At 39.9% G+C, this 21,664-nt stretch overlaps 1 protein-coding gene across 2 annotated transcripts in view; it reads right to left on the bottom strand.

Annotated features, from left to right (window-relative positions):
• Positions 1-6,453: 6,453 nt before the first annotated feature.
• Positions 6,454-21,664, bottom strand: part of LOC120571299 (retinoic acid receptor beta-like) — a 232,602-nt gene continuing 217,391 nt past the window's right edge. For both annotated transcript variants that reach the window (XM_039820181.1, XM_039820182.1), the window contains exon 8: positions 6,454-13,263. In XM_039820181.1, coding sequence (XP_039676115.1) covers positions 13,010-13,263 — 254 coding nt within the window. In that variant the 3' untranslated portion in view covers positions 6,454-13,009. The remainder of the gene's footprint in view (positions 13,264-21,664) is intronic.

Here is a 21,664-nt window from a genome sequence, read left to right as displayed (position 1 = left end):
CAGGACTCAGCGGAGCGGACTGTCACAGCCTGCTGAAGTTTAAATCACAGGTTTCCTAAAGGGAGTCTGGCGGGACTCGGACTGTGGACGACGAAACATGATTTTAAGTCTCGTTAAATAAATAACTACATGCAGAACTAAATGAATGAATAGTGGAGCAGTGAGCCTGGACATTTCAGTCTGTTTAAACTTCACTTTGAAGCAGAACCTCTTAGTTCAGAAGGGTGAAGTTTCTGTTTGGACTCAGATCTGTGAACTGATTATAATAAATATTCTTTTTATAAACACATGAATTAGTCTCTTTGTTTTGTTTGTTACTGCACATGATGATAAAGCTACACTTTTAAATCACAAACAAAACTAACTTTAATATGTATATAAACGCTCTAAGGAAGGAGACAAACGATCAGATATTAGAGTTGATTAAAAATAGACTCAAATAATAATTTACTATTTTGCGTTTTAATGTGGAAACATCTTGTATAAACTCAGAGGACTGACTCTTACATCACATTGTATTGCAGTCTTGCTGATGTACAAAGTAAACCAATGCAATTCAAATGTTTAAATTAATTAACATGTATTTTCAAATATGGATAGTCACACTACTTTGCATGCAGTAGGCTAGGCTAAGGTAGCCTAAGTAGCGATAGTTCATTTTAAGTTTACTTAAGTGGAAGAATGTGACTAATAAACCTAGGCCTACTAACACCAGGCATTACATTTTGAACATTGTGAACAGGTAGATTATATTATCTATGAGTCTCTGGGTCAGCGAGGAGGCTGTGCTCCAAAACGTATGTGCTGGCGCGAAGAGGAGTCCTGTGTATCTGCGCCAACTGAACTCTACCTATCGATCTGCGCTCGATTGCTCTTCCTTCATCCTCCAAGTACCCGGATGTCTGTCTCAGTAACTTGAAATTGAATTTGCTGATCTGAATCTGAATAGTGAGAACTAAATGTGAGGATATATAGAGAGTTGAAGTTTCAGTGAAGATCAAATTGTATTGGAATTCAGCTACAAACGAATAAATTCAACTTCAAATTATACTATTCAGATTCAGTTTTTCAATGCAATGATTCAAATTAAACAATACAATTTCAAATTATGTGATTCAAATTCAGTTTTTCAATGCAATTATTCAAGTTTAGCAATTCAAATTCAAATATAAATGATTCAAATTCAGTTTCTGGTGGCACATATTTCAGCCCATACGCATGTCACTGAAACGTACATTTTGTAACCCCACCCACCATCTTTTACTCAACCTAACTGGCCCGTTGTTGTGCCGCATGTCAGTTAAACATAGGTTCCGACCCAGAGCGTCATAAAGTGACGCCAAGAGTCCCAACCAAGCATGTCTTAATATGACACTAAAGGAACATTTTTGCGTCAATAAAAAACGCCAGTTTCGAGTGGAAAAAACTTCACATCAGCCTTTTACTTGAAATTTGACTGACTCAACTCAATATCAACAAATTGGTGACAGTTACATCGGAATAAAGTCCGATATTAACTATTATTCTGTCAATTCAGCTAATTAAATGGAGCTACACAGTTTGTGTGGCATATTGTGAAAAATATGTAACAAAGACAATAGCTATGTTGTTATGGTGTGACTACAAGGCTAGCAAAGGAGGCTAAGCTCTGTTGCTAGTTAGCTTATTGCTAACTTTGTTTGTCTGCCGTATGCTGAGCAGGTCGCATGCAGTGGGTCGATCAGAGCTTTTACATAGCTAACAGCGAGTGTCTGCAGGTAGAAACTAGGTTGATAAGAGTGCTTATGAACCAAAAAAGTTACATTTCAGGCTTTAAAACCAGACCAAAGCACTAAAAGAGGCTGAAATGTTCCGCAGGACTGCAGAGTTGGGTGATAATTCTCTGTAGGTTCGTCATTGTTCCTATAAAAATACTGATTAGTGCAGCTTTAAGATATTCTCAGCAGAGCATGGTTGTCTGGGCGTTGTTGAAAGGCATTCTGAGTAACATAATAGACAAGGCCGATTGAGGGACATGGGCTTAAAAAAAAAGACGTTCAACCAGGCTGTTATCAAACTGTTTCAGAGTATCTGAAGATCAATTTTTCCTTTGACCGATTATTGGCACAAAACAAAAACCGACTAAAGCTGATTAAATCAAAAAATGTCTATCAGTTTTTTAAACCCCATATTGGTTCAACCCTAGTTCATTAGTTAACCTGTTAACCTCATAGCTGTCGATTGATTGTGTTTGATTGAAGACAGCTGATTGGCTCCCTGGTTGAGGTGGAGCAGCTCTGTTGTTTGACATGGAACAGGAACAGAACATGTAGACGATACTGGGTGCTGAGGTGACTTGGTGGTCCATTTCTCCTCTTTCTCGTTGTCCCAAATTATATATCTGTGTGTGGAGTTCGACCCAGATGCCCATATCAGTCCACCAAGTTCCATTTCCTCCTCCTTTTTTTAACACTTAGATGTGAGTTGATGTTCTAAAGGACAAATAACTGAGCGTCTTTTCCACAGAGCTGCCAATTGGAATGCAAAGCACACACCATTTATATAACATCTCTGCAGTGAGCTAGATAGTAGAGTATTACAGTTACGTCGGTACAACATTCAACAGAAATGAACAAGAGTAATTCAGCATTGTGAAGTTGTTTCCTAAAGGAACAGATAAAAAGTCCCTGCTGTGGTCAGGTGCCTGAGGGCTGTCCTGACGCTACAGGGGTGGATGTGGACATTCTTCAGCTGTGAAGGTTTTCCAGCTTAAAAAAAAAAAGAAAAGAAAAAATAACACTAAGATGCATCCCTTCATCTCTCACCAGGAGAGCAAGACAGAGAGAACCAAGGGAGAGCATTTCCTATGTTACATTGATATAGAAGTAAGTATTTCTTAACACTGCATATCATTCTTCTGACAGACTCCATGACATTATTCACATTCAAACATGTTAAAAAACGAAAAACTGAAACAGCTCTGGTTTCCCCTTATGATATGTATTTCTTAGCAGGGATGGAATGCAGATGGGTTTTTATTATGTGCTGCTGAGACCCAGAACCCTTCACTGCGCCAAAGGGCTTTCTTATGTTCCTATTTCAGATCAAATACAAGAAGCTCAATGACTCATCTAGTCGATGCAACAGTTTCACTATGTTTGTCTCTGCAAATATTGTGAGGTGTATGGGAAGATATTTGTGCCAGGTTTTGAATTCACATCTGTATTTACGGAACTTAGTGTCATCAAACTTAATAATTTATCATCCGCTGTTTCCAAGGTTAAGAAGGAACTGTCAAGTCTCAACTTAAAAAAAAAAAATGTAAATCATTTTTGGGGCTTTTTATGGAGTTTAATCGACAGGATAGCTTGAAGACAGGAAAAGGGAGAGAGAGGAGGGTGGAAATGCAGCAAAGGGCCGCAGGTCGGATTCGAACCAGGGCCACTGCCAAGAACTCAGCCTACATGGGGTGCACACTCTACTGTGTGAGCTAGAGGTCGCCCCAACTCTCTCTCGTCAAAATGAGGGTCTTTTTGTGAATGTACCCGAGTCAAACTTTAGTTTAAAAGCATAATTAGGTCGAAGCGCCACTTTTAAGATTGACCTTGAACTTTTGCTTCATTTTCAATTTTAAACAACTCACTTTAGCAGTTGTTTTTTCTGCTCGCCGCCATCTTGCCAGTCAAAAAGTGTCAATCTCCAATTGCAAATTAACGACTCCATAGTAGGAAATGTCATTCTTATATGAGGCTCTTTTTTCAACTAAAAGGTCAATATTGTTTTTCACTAACAACAAAACAATGAATTATCTGTGCATTTATATGGAACTAAGCTTTAGGAGCTTTCCATCTTTACTCTCCTCCCTGTTACGTTGCATTCGGAGATCAACACTTTTTGACTGGCAAGATGGCAACTGCTAAAGTGAGTTGTTCAAAACCTTTCTTTTCAGTCCTTCCAGAGTTTTTTTGTGATTGTTGCGGGCAAAAATCATTGATTATGTGGCACGTTTTCTTAAAAAATGCGATGGAATATGCAGGATATTTATGCAATTTTATGCGCTGAAAATTTCGGGAACTTGAAAAAATTGTGGGAACTTGCAAAAACTGCGGTTTGATGAAAAAGAGAAAAAAAAGTTTACGTCGCATAATTACATCACTTCATAACGTTCCCATGGCAACAGGGGAAAATGGCTGCTCTTGTGTGAAGTAAATGCAACATTTTTCAACTTTCTGCTAAGATATATGTGTGACTTTTTTGCAACGAAAATGCGGGGATTATGAAATCATGCAAGCCCTGCATACTTTGCGCGGAAATCGACAATTTATGCGCGAAAGTGCGGTGTATTTGAAAACATTCGGCCCCCGCATAAATATGCAGACTTTGGCTGATTATGCATTGAATTATGCGATCGCATAATCACATTTTTCTGGAGGGACTGTCTTTTTAGTAAACTCTGTGTACACAAACAATGTTCTCAATGCTCGAGTTCCTGTGTAGAGCCCCTGGTGTAGGGCTGCAGCTATCTATTATTTTAGTAATCGAGTATTCTACCGATTATTCCATCGATTAATCGAGTAATCGGATAAGAAATACTTAGTAAGAAATACTTAGTAAACAGCAATAGTAAATATTTATTATTGCTGTTTACTAAAAAAAGGAAACCTGTCACTTATATATATACAAAAGACAGGTTTCCTTTTTTAGAAAAAGCAACATTTTTTATTGCCAAATTCCAAGACCCTTAAAAAAAAAAAAAAACATTACAATAGTACATTTTTGGTGGCCCAAATGTTAATATTTTTCACCCCATTCCCCTTCTTGCCTCTGGCTCTTTGTACTGGATATGCAAAAGAGCTGTTCACTGACCAGAGTGTAAATGTGACTGTACAAAGCTTACAGCAGGGCTATTCAACTACACTGTTCTGGGGGACACATTTTCAGAAGCCTAATACACAGTGAGGAGCATAGATATATCCATGGTGAGGAGAAAGAATAAAGAATGCATGATGACGTCATTCCATTGACATATATAAAATGGACCAACAGAGCCCGTTGCTCTGGATGGAGACCAGTGAAGGCTATTAGAAGCACTTTTCTGGTGATCACTTGCTTTACTGCGCAGCCTCCAACTGACAGAGACAACATAAATGTGACGTGAGCAACGTGTCTGAAAGTTGTAAGTCTTCTGGTAGCTGTGCCAAGAGAAATCTCAATCATTCCCAATCTTACAGAGACGGAGAGTGTAGGTATATGTAAGGAGATAACATGGGCACAGGCCAATTATTGCTAACTAACATGCTAGTTAACATTAGTAATTAAACCTAAACAGCTAACGTAAGTCCAAACTGCCTGCGACCTTCTCCTGTACTATACGGTAATTCCTCTACTGTACTGTGTAAGTCACTTGGTTATGACACAATCGTTAGCCTATTTTTTACAAAAAAGTCTGCTACGGAGCCATAACGTGAGGTACAAGGTAATGGAGCCTTTTATACATTGTCGTGTTTCTTTAGAACTAAACAATTGACAGTTATAAAGTTATTCGCTGTCAAAGTGGCGCCAAAATGTATGCTAGTTAGTGGAATGCTAACGGGAGGTGATCTCTTTGTAGCGTCAAAATGGCGCCATAGGAGGTTCGAGTTCTGAAGCGAAGCTTACCCCCTTGCGTCATTCACGTGCATAGTAGCCATGCTGGGGGGAGGAGCCGGTTTGCCTCCCTAAATTTCCAAAGATTAGAAGCAAACTAATTAACAGTTAGACTACAAACCGACAGCTTTCGTTTTAGCTTGTTGGTAAAACAGAGTAGAGCAGAGTAGCATGTTGTAGGCTAGTTGTGTAAAACAGCGCGGAGGACGAGAGCAGCAGACATTAGCTACCTTGTGTCGGGTTGGCTCCGTGGAATGGATGAGTACACTGGATGTTTTCTACAGAGATGGTGTAGCAGCATGTTTGCAGCTTAAAATGATCCCAAACTTCTGTTGTTTTCTCTCGCCTGTCTCTTCTCTTAGACCCTCGCTATTTTCGTCTTCCTTCATTTGTAATCTGGACCGTCAGTCTTGTGTTTATATACTGTCTGTGCTTGTGTTGTGTCCGCAGAGGCGCAAACCTCTTGTGCGCTAGTAATAATCCTCCGTGCGGAAACACAGTGAGCCGTACAACCTTAATTACATTGATTTAACGAAGCTTCGAGGCAAAGAATTTTGCTTGGAGGAATTTTTGTAATCGAATTATTCGAGTTATTCGAGGAATCGTTTCAGCCCTACATTGGTGATACTTCGAGCAAAGTTTCATGTTGTGTCGAGCCTTCTTAGTGTTTTAAAATAGCATTTTTGATGCGATCATAGTAGTGCCCCTAGCACTCCCATTCAAAAGGCCATTTGACCGAAAACGAAAATACTTTCAATCTTAAAAGTGGCGCTTCCATCCTAATTATGCTTTTAAACAAAAGTTTGACTTGGGTACATTCACAAAACGACCCTAGGTTGCATTTTGGCGAGAATTACGCTTTAAGCCAACATGGACGAGAAGTCCTAAAAGTACTCACAATGATCTGAAGTTTAAACATATAACAAGCAATGCTAACCATGGCTCTAGCCGTGAATTTGTTTTTGTCTCAAACTTCTTAAGACCCTCCCACTGTTTTCACTTCATCAAAGTTAATTGGAACATTTTGTTCACCTAAATATGTCTTATTCAGTGTTCTACCAAATAAGCTAGCTAGCTACCGCTAGCGTTAGCTGGTAACTTAAGGGAAAGTTTGCAGATTTTCTGTGTACTGCTGTAGATGAATGGCACCAGTACCTGCCAGTAAATCTCCACTGGATGACTCAACTCAACTTTCAAAAGGGTTGAAAATCTGCAAGTTTCCCTCTTTAGCATTTAGCTTAGCCAGCGCCATCGCAACCATACACTTTTAAGGGAACTATACAGAACATAGATTACACACTCAGAATTCGGATACTCAAATACAAATGTTGTGCAATAAGGAGTGATTTTGGGCAGCCCAAAAGCACCCGAACAAGCAAGTTAGTTGACCTTCAGTTCTTTTTAACTACTGTTTCCAAGGCCAAGTCATGAACACATTCTTGAACTAGACATTTTTTTAACTTTGGATATGGGGAACAGTTAGCTCACTCCAGTTTTTATGCTAAAATTTTTAAACAATGTGAGAAGTCCTACATTTGCTCTGAATTTTGAAAAATATGAGCAAAATTAAATTAAATTAATTAAACTGGACTTCAATCATTTTAAATTCAATAACATTTTCAATAATCCAGATTTGTAAAATTAAATTTCAAATGCAAACAGCGCATACAAATTCACGACATGTCCTATAACCCTCATGTCATGTAATCTATTTAATCCATGGGGTTGCTCCAAGCTTGTTTGCACTGTAGCATCATGATTTGAACTTGGATTTTAATCAATTTGGTTTAATACCTGTATATACAGAAGTCCAACCAAATTCATTTTTAATCAAATTCAAAACTTGATATACACCTTGAAATGACAAAACTTAATTTTCAAATTCAGATAAACCAAATTCAAAACCTGCTGGCACAAATATCTGCTTATAAACCTTCACCAGTGTTAAAAACTTCTAATTTTGTATTTAACTAAGATTGAGTCATCTGTAGTGCTCAAGACCTAAAGTACTTCCTGTTTCATTTCTAAAATAAAACGTAAGCAGTGTGAAAGCATTCCCAAAGATGTTTAGTATTCTCTGTGGTGGATTTTGTGCTTAATTTATTTAGAGCTGAACTTTGGCCTCCTTTGGTTGTGGAGGGTCTGCTGTTAGCCTTCATATTGTTCCGTTCCAGTACTACAGCTACATTTCAATGGTTCAGCATGTTTAAGTGCTAAAGTTAGTGTGTCCCCTGTGCTGTAAGTGAACAACCACTTGCTATCAGAGTTAGGGCTGGGTTCCGAATTCAATACTTTTTAGGCACCGACCGAAATGCCTCCTTAGTATCGAGTGTCGCAAAATCATTCAATACCAAATTTCAATACCTAAGGAGTAAATCTCATCAGCGTCAGTGAGCCAATAAGCATGCAGCGTGCTTCTACCAAGATCTATCAATGTTGGTCACGGTATCGGTATTGGCACTGGTATCGACATTTTTTTAACAATACCCAGCCCTAATCAGAGTGATTGGAGACATGGTTCAGCCAGCGGGGACAACAGGGTAGTGAGGGATCTGGGTCTAATAAGAGGATATAATGGAGTTTATTTCTAATTGTTCAGTAGGCTATCATGTGTGACCTGTGTAAGAGAAAAGCAGCTTTCTCCTAATTTCAGCTGGACCACCTCATCCAATGCAAGGTACGCCGCCTACTTCCATTAGATGAAGAGCTCAGTTGGATCTACTGTCCAAAGAGAAGCTTTACTCCACTGCACTTCTCAGGGGGGTTGAGAGGTCATCAGGAATCTCCTTGTAGCAATGCATTATGTAATAAAATGTCAAAATGTAATAAATGTTCGCTTCATTATGCAATAATATCCGCATTTTGTAATAAAAATCCTGAACGCAATATGTAAAAAATGTCTCATTTTGTAATAAATTATTACATAATGCGGCAGCACTTTTTTTTTTTCAATGAATATGTACTAATATGGCACATTATATAATAACCAACCAAAATTGATGTATTTTTCTCTACTGGCTTTGAAAGGCATTCGAAGAAAAATCAAAAGGTATTAAATATAGCCCATTTCACCATAAAATGTTTTAATTGCTCGTCGTATCCTAACTTAAATGCAACATGGTGCCTGTGAATGCGAAGAACCGCCGTTTTATTACATAATGAAATTAAAATGTGTTACATTTTGATGTTTTATTACATAATGCACTCCTTTTGCATCATTGAATGTAGCTTACACAGTCAAGTCTGAAGAGCAATGTGAACGTTAGGAGAGGGTTGGTGGATCCCACCCCATTGTGTGCTTTCTACAATAGTGTACAATCGTCCCGACCCACATGGTCCGGTCATCAGTGTGTTTTAAGGATTGCATTGCCCCCGTGTTTCACCGGTTCTAACAAGACACTTGAAAAGGGAAAGAAAAGCGAGTTGAGGAGCTCTGCTCATAAGGCCATTAACAGAGCCCATGTGCGTTTGTAGAGCCCGGTCGGTAGTACATGCTGTTAGCGGTAGATACACACTCATTAGGTTGACATTTTGGCAAACTTTCAAAAAAGGTCAAAGCTGCCATCTGTGATCAGATTCAAAGCTTAAATACAACCTGTGCTAGTTCACATAGAAAGCAAGAAGTTAAAGGGTGCAAGGAGTGTTACATGTGACCTAAAGCGACGTGGGTTCAGAAAAACTACAGCTTATTAAAATTTGGGTCTTTATTTTTGTAGTTTTGGCCATGATTTTCTATTGGTAATGATTGTACTCACCAAAGTAATTGCTGAGAGCTCGGAACCTGGGGACATCAGTACAAATACGAGAAACAAAAAATGCAAGAAACCTAATTGGTCAGATGATTAGACCGGTTGTAAAAAGGCCAACAGTTTAGCCAGATTAACTACCACTTTATGTGAAAGTAAAAAGTCAGGGCACTGACTGAGTGATGCTCAATACCTTTAAGGTATTTGCTGAAATAAATAACCCCGTACCAAGTCATATAAAAACCTTCTCCAGCCAAACGATACCTGCATTCAATCCTTTTTGTTCCCAGATCAAAAAAAAATAAATCTGATTCTTATTTGCTCAGATAATAAATCTGCACACCGTTTTTTGCTTACAAAAGTAACTAAGTAAACAAAGTAATTAAAATATGTCTTAAGCTTAATACATTTAACTTAGTGCAGCAAATGAGTCTTTTCTCTCAACACCAAAACAGTTCTCTTTAGGATCCCAGCAAACCCCCAACGAAAGAATAAACAGTCTCAAGTTCCCCACTGGACAACGAAAACTAAACTTAAACCTTAAACTTGCGCTTAATAGTCAATCTTTGATTTTCTTCTAGTGTTTACCGATGTCAGCTCCAGGCAATAACGGCCTGAAAGCGTAGTTTCCTGGTGGAATCAAGGAAGAAGTGTGGAGAATTAGAGTAATCTGCTTCTGTAAAAAAAAAAAATACGGACCAAGTGACTAAGAAAGATGGACTTTTTTACTTGTTGCCAAGGGCTGGCAAGCTTCGAGACATCTCTGAACAGACCCTGGTGAGTGGCCGCACTGTGTTGGTTTGAAAGTGCAGCGGTGCGTTTGTGGCGCAAGGCATGTGTGATTAAAGGCAGCCATCACTACTAGCTGATGTACATGATCGGAGTAAGGTAAACAGGGTGAATGCCGATCCTCGATCAGTTTAAAAAATCAGCTCCCATCCGATACTGTGATCGGGATCAGCACATTTCTTGTTCTTGGATTTAATGCGACGTGTGACTGGCCCATACAGTCTGTGGTGTGGTGAAGTCGAGCGCAGTGTTTGACGGAGTTGCTGTTCAGCGTGCTAGGATGCTTCCATTCACATAGCCTAATGGGTATTGAATGTGAGAAAAAACAAATGAAGTACTTTATTGGTATCACCCTTGTTACTTTAAGGGTACTGGTATTGGTACTGTATCGTCATTTTTTTAAACGATCCCAAGCCCTACAGTGCACTCTTTATATGGCCAATAGTCCAGCTATGTTAAATACGGTAGGTCCAAGTTGAACCATGAAGTCCATGGTCTATAATAATTTCACCTTATAAAAAAAGTTAAACTAACCTGGGGCTTGTTTAAAAGTGATTGTCTCCTTGCTTGTGTTTGTTGCCCTGTTTGACTAATTTTATAGCAATGACGCTTCATGAGAACTCAGCAAAGTTAGGAAAATAAAATCCAAGTCGAAATAAACTAGTTTTATTTAAAGTCAAAATTTAGAGGATGATTTTGGTTTACTAGATCTGTTTTGGCCATAATGTCCGTCATTAACTTAACCAACTTAATTGCTGAGATCTAGGAACATGGCAACATCACTAAAAAGAAGTCAGACGGTTCAATAAGTTAGTCAAACTTATTTGTAAGACAAAACAAAGATCAATGGTAAAATTATGATCAAACTGTCTGTTATAGGCTGTATAATATTCATCACTATCAACTGTCTTGTTTTACTTTGACCTACTATATTTATATTTGTAGTTAGTAAGTTAGTTATGTAGACAGTTTTCCTGTGCAATTAGCAACAATTCGAGACTAGCTTCTTTACAACCTGTCAGACACCCGGCCCCCGGCAGTCACTGTTCGAACAATATTAGCATAACTGATAAAAATAATGACCAAAACTACAACTACAACAAAAAAAGACCAAAATTGTAATAAAACTGGATTGGAGTGAGGCTGAACTCATGAGCATTAAAACACACCCTTGTTAAGTTCAGTTCACTCCTGGGTTTTGCTGCTACAGCATAACAGTTCTGTTATGACCGGCGGCTTATGCTAGCTGATGTTAGATTGTTGTGTGTAACTGAAATTACTGAGTCAGTACACTATGTTTCAGCATCCCCTTTCTTGCCTCCTGTGCTGCTGCTGTTCAGCAAAAGTTCCATGGACTCACGTCACACCAGGCAAGAGGAGATGAGTGCTGAGACAGGAGGGCAATGTGCCAGTCTGGAAAGAGAGAATGTGGCTTCATGACGTCCGTTTCAAGATTTATTTTCATCTCAATTTAATGTTGCTGTGCCAACATTTGTATTCCTATGTATTCTCTAATACATTAGTTTCCCTGGCAATGAGACCTTTTTTGTACTTGTTTTCCACTGAACAACAAAATCTTGTTGGCGGAAATTAGATTGAGAAATAGCAAGTAGACTAATGTGTGCAGCCAGACATCTTCCTCATAGAATGGACACTTCAAAATAAAAATAAGCGTGATGCCCTAGGGAAACAGATTTTTCAGGGGAAACAAATTTTGGCACAACATTGGCGTGTTAAACGTGTTAAACCTCTTAACTGACCAGATGATAATAATAAAGTGCGACACAGTTTGAGTTGAATCATGGTCCAGTTAATAACAGGGAAATGAATACAAAAAGAGTCCTATGTGATCACAGCCTGCTGTGGAGAAATCTCTGGCATCTATCAGCAACCTAATTTTCCCAATTAGTTTTGACAGTGAGGTAAACTGATTCACTGAGGAGATACAGCCACCAGATGAGTTGATTTCATAGACCGGCTCATTCTAAATCTAATCTCGTTCGTCGGGTCTCGGTGATTCATGTCGAGACTGAGACTTAAACAGACGACGCCAATCTGATGAGTGTGTATCAAAGGCTTCTGCTGTTGTGCTTCTCTCCTTTGAGGAAACAGTTGAACAGATTCGGCTGTTGATATGGAGAGAAGCTTTGCATTCTGGCGGCATGGATGTACACTCATTCATGTAGAGACATGAACCGAGAAGTGTTGTAAAAGACAAAAAAAAAAAGTTTTTAAATATAGGAACAAATATAAAATATTAGACTTCCGTAATGTCTATATGCAATAACATTCTAGATAACATTTTGAAGGACTTACAAGTAGTCCCGCTTTAAACCTTGATGTATCGCCTCAAAGATAATATTTAAGACAATGAAAAAAGCACCACAAAATTCATCATAGGAACAGAGATCTAACCATACAATGGTATGTACAATGTACGTATGCCAACAATACGAGAAATGAGAAGAGATGAGGACAGAGAAAGAGAGAGAGAAAGAAGAGTAAAACCACTTATCCAACTCCCGTCATGCAGATAAGAATTTACACAGGAGACCTGAGGAGTATCATCTCTGGCGGCTTGCGAGGGCCACGTCTTCCTGTCCCAGAGACACCACGCCAAATAAGAGCTCAATTCAGAATTATACACAAAGCACTGATCCTTTGAGGCCTCCGTGTTGACGTTTTCTTTTTAAGGAAGGAAACTTTAGGGGACATGGGGGAGAAAAATAGGACGAGGATGTAAAGATAACGGAATACCAAGCAAAGGAGTGGCGATAGAGGGGTTATAGAGGGTCGGCACCTTGCCTGGCTGTTCCTTTTTTGTGCAAAGGAATGTCAGAGAGAGCCTCCTAGGGCTCGTCGCTGGGCGGTGTGGCCGTAGCCCCCTCGGTGTCCGACTCTGGCGACTCAGCGGCGTCCTCGTTGGGGCTTCCCTTACTGCTGGGGCTGGCCCCCGCCTCCGCTGAAGTGCTGCTGCTAGTGCTGCTGCTGCTGCTGCTGCTGCTCTGGCCATCTTGGCCCTCTGAGTTCTCCAGCATCTCCTGGATGAGCGGCGGCATGGAACCCGGGATCTCCATCTTCAGAGAGATGACCCGCTCTGCTCCTGCAAGACCATGATGACGGCACAATATGAGGATTCAAATAAAGAGCATGAAAGTTCATTACGGACGTTGGAAAAGTTCTTAAAATCCTAACTCATCCCATGTTTTTTTTGTCATGATGGATGACACGTCAACGATACAAGTAACAAAAAAATCACGATATCCCCGATATACAACCACTCCCACAACCAAAGTTCCATCCTTATTCCATGTGATGATAACTGAACAAACTCCATCCGCTAATGAAAATCATGACTGGCTGGTTATGCGACGTGCGGTCACATGGTGTCCGGTCACATGACAGTCAAGTTTAGCGGTCTTTACAGTTATGTTTAGCTGAGAAAAGGTGACTGTGAGCCGGGTACAGGGCACCGTGAGATGATGGTTGTTTCAGCAGCCGTTGCAGTTAACTTAGGCCAACAAAAGGATACTGTCCTGTGGCGACAACAGTTAAGTTTAGGACAGTGTTTAGGAAGATTGTGGTCCGGGTTACATAATAATGTTGAAGTACTGTACAACCGCTTTAGGGAAAAATGGGGCAGTTTTATTGCTGGTTTTACACACTGCTGAGTGAAACCAACACAATTCCTCTGGTCAAACATTTCGTATAAAAATTAAACAAGAAATGTCCAACTGCAGTAACCTTTATATCAACTTTATGTCAGTAATTTAATTTATGTAGTGCACTTTAAAAGCAACGTGCTTCAGAGGACACCAAATAAAGAAGAGAAAACAAAACAAAAGAGGAAAACCAAATAAAACCAGTTCAAACTGTAAAAGCATCAGCAAGAACATAAGCTGGTAATGCAACCAGATAAATCTATGCAACATTACAAAAAGACAAGTTTAAAACATGGGATTTAGAGAAAGATACAAAGGGGATAAGGTTTAGGGACATTTAAAATAACTTCTTTAGGCATGTCATTTCAAAGTCAAGGGGTCCAGGTCTGCGGAGGGGCAGGAGGGCCTTTGAGGATCCTAGAATACACTCAGGCTCATATTATATGGGCTTTAAGGCTCAGCACTATGAGCCAATCCAAAATGTGCTTTAAACAGCAACAGAAAGTTCAAAACTATTGGATTTTAAAGGCAGCCAGTTTAGAGTGGAGATGGTCCAAAAAATATTTTTGCTTCCTGATAGCGATTCTGATACCTGAACCTGCGTATCGCCCGATACCGAGTACTGATCTGATAAACTACTATCCCTGGATGGATGTGATATGATTTAGATCATTTTTGTTCGGCCTGGCTCAGGTTAAACCTTTCGTGAAACATGAACAAACAAAAACAATGAGCGCTACAACTTTATTTCATTATCAAGTTTGACAGTCAGTCATAACGAAAAAAGAACATAAATAAACTACTTTAAATAGACTTTTTTCAGAGCTTAATTACGTGGTATCAGATCAGTGCATAAACTCCAGTACTTTCCGATACCAGCATTTTAGGCAGTATCGGAGAAGCGTAGTGAGGCTGTTAGCATTCATGTAGAGTTGTATTTCTGATGAATATAAGTCCAACATTCACTCTACTTATAACTCTGTGTTGGTCTCCACCACTCCTGAGAAAAATATCTGGCAAATTAAATTATTTTATAAAATTAAACTCCCCAACAATATAATGGCCTACAAGTCTAGCTGAAATGATTAGACCAGTAAACACTTTGATTGACAGAACATTTGGATCGTTTCCAGTTTCTACAATGTGAGGATTTTTCTGCATTGAGTACTTTTACTTTTAGTACTTTCCTGATGATCCTTAAATTATTTTACTTCAGTAATATTTCTAATGCAGGACTTTTACTTGTAACAGAGTATTTTTTTACAGTGTGGTATTAGTACTTTTACTTAAGTAAAGGATCTGAATACTTCTTCCACCACTGCTCTGCAGCTTCTAGATATTCCACTTTCTTTACCAGCCAGTTGCTGACTTTGTCTGTTTACTGTTTGGTGCTGGAGTAAGGTAGAAAATGTACATCAAACAAATGCATTCAACAAAATATACCTCTTTAAGTCTTATTGTTATTGATGCAACAATGACTCTTCAATCACACACAATAAAGGAATTGAAATTAGCGCCTGAGACTTTAATGTGGGGTTTGCTGCTTGAGGGACAGAAGAAGAGGATAATATAGAAGACTTGTGGTGGTAACACTTTACTTGAAGGTATCAACATAATCATGACATGACACTGTCATGAACGTGTCATAAACGTTATAAACAACGTTTATGACTTCCGTCATTAAGTGTCATTCAGTTTTTGTCATGACAAATTGACATTGTTTGGGTTGTCTTGATTATGACAACTTGACATTAATAAAATGACATTTACAGAAGTTGTCTTGGTCATGACAAGCTGACATTAAATTTGTTTGGGATGTCTTTGTAATGACAACTTGACATTAACCAGGATGACATTACCAGAAGATGTATTTGTCATGACAACTTGACATTAAATTTCTTTAGAGTGTTCTTATTAAGACAACTTGACATTAAACCGGATGACATTATGTCAAGTTGTCATGACAAATACATCCTCTGGTAATGTCATTCTGGTTAATGTCAAGTTGTCATAATCAAGACAACCCAAACAATGTCAACTTGTCATGACAAAAACCGAATGTCACTTAATGACAGAAGTCATAAACATTTATGACTTGTTTATAACGTTTATGATACGTTCATGACAGTGTCATGTCACGATTATGTCAAGTAAAGTGTTACCCTTGTGGTTTTCGAGCCAAAATTGTGGGAGCATGTGGCTAAACCAAACCTTACAGGCCTCAGTGTGCATCAGATGAAGCAGTTGTTGAATTGTCTAACAGTGTCTCAAAAACCCTTCCGTTGCCAAGTGGGAGCAGCTATTTCGGGCACACTTAGTTATGGAAGTAAATAGTCATGCTTTTCTTAGACAATTACAGGTGACTCACAGTTGAAGCACTGAATCCCTCCTGTTTGAATCGTCAGTACAAAAGATTAGCAACTGTGTTAGAAATCCTGAATCTGGTGTTTTGATGAAAAAGTCTATGAGGGCACAAGCTTGTGAACATGAAAACTTGAGGTGAGAAGTAACTTTGACTCTAAGAAAACTAGGGCCCGGTATCATTTATCCTTAAAGTGATACTGATACCAATACTTTATTTGATACCTTTTTTCCCTACTTCATTCGATACCCATCATGAATTGCAGCATCCTGGAACACTGAACTGCCAAATCGGTCAAATACACCACGCTTGACTTCACCACACCACAGACTGTATGGGCTGTAGCTGTTGCAGTAGTGGGCCAAATAAATAATAATAGATAAATAATCATCGAAAATGTTGATTTATGGAGAGAAGCACGTGACCAGCACCCGCTATGGTTGCAAGAGACTGAGCTCCGGCACTCACCTCCGTATTTCACCAAATAACCATGTCTATTACTTTTTCTTCGACGCCAAATCGTTTTGTCTGTTATCACGGTGTCTCTGTGAAAAGCCTGCAGGCACGAAAAAGCAGGTCTCGTTGTCGCCTAAACTATCTACGCGGTCAGAGAAATTTGCTAGCATGTCGGTGACTAATGGAGTGGTGGCTAACGGAGTAACTGATGTGAACACGTTCTCTAATATGGAGGAATTAATCGACCAGGTCTTGAGAAGCAGCTAAGTGTGCTTAAATCAGTGATCTAAAGCGCAGTGAAGGGAGTGCTGGCCGAAATGAATGCCTCGCAACAACTCATCGGGGCAGAACCTGAGATGCAGGAAATCATGGTATATGAACCGGACCAATCTGACTGCGTCACATTTACGATCCAGCGGCTTTGGATGCCTGAAGGGATACAACACGAGCTGCACGCTGAATGCAACTCGGACGTGTTCATCTGCCGCGCTGCCCTGGGAGCGACCCACGGAGGGAGAGAGTTTGCCTTTGCTGCAGCTGCGGAGCCGGGTATTTTCTGGCTGGAGTTAGAAGAGGAGGAGGACGCGCTACATGCACTGATCACCCTGCGCCACAAGAAACTGGAGGGTGACGGTGGGACTTTGCGTTCGATGCCAGAGCTGTGACTGAAGGACTCAGCACCTGTGGACTAAGGGTATTTGGGCCACTGAATTTGACTGGAGACTGTAAGAAATCTATACTTTTGAGGACACTTAATCGGGCTGAAAAAAAGGGAACATGATGAATCCTGAAGATGTGCTATGTAAGTTTCTTAGCTAAGCTTTAAGGGACACTTAACCAGACTGAAAATACATGATAAATACTGGCTGGAAATCCTAAGGATACTGTATGTAACTTTTGGAGCCAAGCTTTAAAGGGACACCAAAACCAAGGGCTCCATTGTGTTGCTGTCGCGGAAATGTGCACTCACCGTGGATAAAAGCAGTAGACTTATCAGGCAGGATACCTTATATATGTACCACGATAAGAAGTAGGAAAATAACCTTTGTTTCGGTTTATGCTATGTATATGCGGCTACATATGATGAAAGTTTTTTCCCACGCCTAACCAATGAATTGCTCTCTCTCAATAAATATTCACTAATCATAGGGGGAGAAATTAATGCAGTACTTGATTTAAATCAGGGTAGATCAGGGGTCAGTCACACAAAAGCCCAAAAACGCATATCAGACATGTTTAAAGCAGTTGTAGAATCCCACCATTTTACAGATATATGGAGGATGCACATTCCTACAAGCAAGGATTACACCTTCTTTTCCACACGCCACCTCACCCACTCCTGCATTGATTATATGTTGTGCTCCAGTGAGCTTAAGACAATGTTCCACATGATAGCAATAGAACCAGCAATTCTATCTGATCACTATGCGCTGATAACCACTTTCCGAGGAGATGGTAATAATAATAATTCCCTTCTCCAGAAACAGTTAAAAAAGGGAAAACACCAGGGTTGGATGGAATTCCACCAGAACTTCTTCTACAATATTTTGACATATTAGGACCTACCATTTTACAAGCTTTAACTTCAGCCATTTAACAAACCAACACCACGCTGATTTCCATTATGCCAAAGAAGATCCTACGGATTGCTCAAATTACAGGCCCATCAGCCTCATTGGGACTGATATTAAGCTTTATTCCAAAGTCCTCTGCTTAGAGCGCTTTATCGAGAAGTTAGTCCACCCTGACCAATCAGGTTTTATACCCAAGTGTCATGCTGCAGACAATATACGTAGACTATTTCAAGAAGCCAAAAACCTTCCAACAACGGCAGCAGTTGTATCAGTGGAAAAGGTTTTCGATCACCTAGAGTGGAACTACTTGTGGCAAGCAATGGAGAGGCTTGGTTTGGGGGCCAAATTCATTGACATGGTGCGTACTTTATATGCGAATCCCACGGCCATACTCTTAACCAATGGATTGCACTCTCAGCCGTTTCCCATTAAGCGGACTCGCGACAGGGATGACCGCTATCCCCCATGCTATTTGCAATCTCTCTTGAACCGTTAGCCCAAGCCATAAGGCAAAATAAAATCTGTAATATCCAGATTAAATCCAGTAGCCGCTCAATATCATTATTTGCAGACAATATTTTGTTGTACATTGCTTAATTTGAGGACTCTATTCCAAAAATTCTTAAGATTTTCAACGAACTTGGCTATAAAATTAACTGGAATAAATATACAATATAGGCTAAAATACTCTACCCTGCAACATACCTCAAACACAGGAGGCTTGGCCCTCCCCAACCTTAAAGTGTACTACAGAGCCTTTCAGCTACGGGCCATCAGAGTGTGGATGGATCTACAGTTCCATGGAGAGAAATAGAGCAAAACCTCACTGGAAGTCTAAGACTACAAGACCTTACCTTTGCAGGTGTGTGTCCAAAAAAGTGTATGCTAGCCTATGGCCCTATTATCACCAACACATTGACTAACTTTAAACAGGTGGAGGACAAACCCTTTGCTTGTAAGCAGTGGAGTGACAGAGGCATTTATACTACAGTATAAATGCTGTTACCAGTTATTCAATGAGAAAGGTATGTTGAGTTTTGAAGACCTAAGAGCTAGTTTTTAGGTCCCCAGGACATCCTTCTTATTGTATCTGCACTTAAGATCAGTCCTAAAATGAGTACCATGGAGAAAAAGTCTTGAGGTGCACCCAGTCATTAAATGGTTTGTGGATTTTCCTGTTAGAGGATTAGCATCCAAGATCTATGCTAAACTGTTGCAAGTATCTATAGGAGAACTCCCAATAGCAAGGAAATGGGAGCGAGAGCTGAGCCCTGAGGGTAATGCAATTAATTGGGAGACAGTTTGGGATATTTCCCATTGCTCCAAGAACCCAAATCACCAGCAGATCCACTTCAACATATGTCATAGGACATATTGGACTCCTCAGAAGAGATACATCTCTAAAGTCATTCCCACTCCCTATTGCACGCTCTGTCAACCTGAACAAACTGGAACTTTCCTGCATATGGTGCATGAGTTCTGGAATAAAACAACATCAATAATATCTGATGTGATAGGATGTCAACTTCCTACTGACCCGATTGTTTTGTTACTTAATGACGACTCTAAATTGCACCTGCTTGGGAGACAGAGGAAAGTTTGGCTAGCTGGCTCAACTGCAACCAAGAAAATGATAGCTTAGCGCTGGCTCCTTCCCCCCACCCCCCACTCGCTTTGTATAAAACAGTGGTTGGCGTATTTTCTAGACGTAGTTATGCTTGAGCTCTCTACGGCAAGGATTAACAAAGCCAAATCATCGACTATAGACCTATGGAAAAACGCAGCAGCACAAGTATCAGTCATAATGAGCTCAGCATCACAAGAATTAGAGGAGAGTGACTAGGCAAGGTGTTATTTCTGTTTTTGTTTGTTTGTTTGTTTTTGTTTTCCTCGAGACCGCGGAGGGTGGGAGAGGGTTTTTATTCTTGTTCAATTGTATTTGTATGTTCTGTGTATTCTAAATATAAGGGACTGTTCGTTATTTATTTAAGGGGCCACCAGAGGAGTTTTTGGACCTTTCGTCAAAAAAGACTTGACCCTCCCTGTCCCTTCGCCAACAATACATTTTGTATGACCCTCCAAAATGTTTAGGAAAAGAGGCATGACCCCCCCCAACATTTCATTGATACTGGTTTGCGCTTGGTAAAGATACTTGGTACAGATGCCCATTGTTTGTTTACAGCTATGAGATACGCGGCTTAAAGGAACACGCCGAATTATTGGGAATTTAGCTTATTCACCGTAAACTCCAGAGTTAGACAAGTCGATACATACCTTTCTCATCTCCGTGCGTGCTGTAAAGCTGTCTGACGTCTCCAGCGGCATCAGCCCATCACAGAACAGGCAGATGAATGGTTCCAGTAATCCTACTGCTCTGAATAAGTGACAAAATAATGCCAATATTATTGTTGTTCCCATGTTGTGATTTGTAGAGTCACAGCGTGTACAAAAAACAACGTAACATGAGACACAGCCATCTTCTAACCGTAAACAAACCGGGAACTATATTCTCAGGCGGAAGAATATAGTACTTGGGCGGAGTGATATGCTCTTTGTTTACAGATAGAAGATGGCTGTGTCTCATGTTACATTGTTTTTTGTACACGCTGTGACGCTGTGATCACAACATGTAAATAGGAACATGTTGGTGTTATTTTGTCACTTTTGCCACAATTCGGAGCAGTAGGCTAGTTGGAACCAGTTACCTGCAGGATCTGTGCTGGGCTAAGCTAATGCTGGAGCCGTCAGACAGCATTACAGCACGCACGGACACGAGAAGGGTACGTATCGACTTGTCTTACTCTGGGGGTTACAGTGAACAAGCTAAATTCCCAATAAGTCGGCGTGTTCCTTTAACCTCTGCTCCTCTTACGAAACTCTACCTTGTTGTTGTGTGGTGGACATGCAGTAGTTTTTACTATAAATAAAAACATTGTTTGGGAAACACAATAAGCATGCAACTAAATGCACACTTCCTGCTTACTATTACATATTCAAATACTAAGCTACTCGTAGTAGTAACTAGTATACACTTGTTTAAACAAACGTTAAGAACATTCAAAATAAGCACAATTGGCGTTAATGGCTCTTGGAACGCAATAGACAGACGGTGGCGGAATAATTAAACTAAAATGTAACAGTGAACAATCAGTGTTCGACCTACAGTCTGTTGAGATGGCTCTCCAAACGCAGCGCAATCACACCAAAAGTCCAAATATACACAAAACGCGCAATCAAGCTGACAACCAATTTATATACATGGCATTTAGGAAACCTTTATGGCAACGTTGGCATGGCAAGATGTCCAGTGCAACAGTAATTTTCGTTTTTTGCGTCCTGCTGCTCCCATCGTCAGCCAGGTAATCATTTTTTTACTAAAGCAGTATATGAAATCAGATGTATTACCTACCACCATTTAGTTGTTTTGTGTTATTTAAAAAATGTATAAAA

Source organism: Perca fluviatilis, chromosome 13 (assembly GCF_010015445.1).
Source record: "Perca fluviatilis chromosome 13, GENO_Pfluv_1.0, whole genome shotgun sequence".
NCBI classification, from domain to species: domain Eukaryota; kingdom Metazoa; phylum Chordata; class Actinopteri; order Perciformes; family Percidae; genus Perca; species Perca fluviatilis.
The sequence above is the reverse complement of the archived record's forward strand: the minus strand, read 5'-3'. Positions and strand labels throughout refer to the sequence as shown.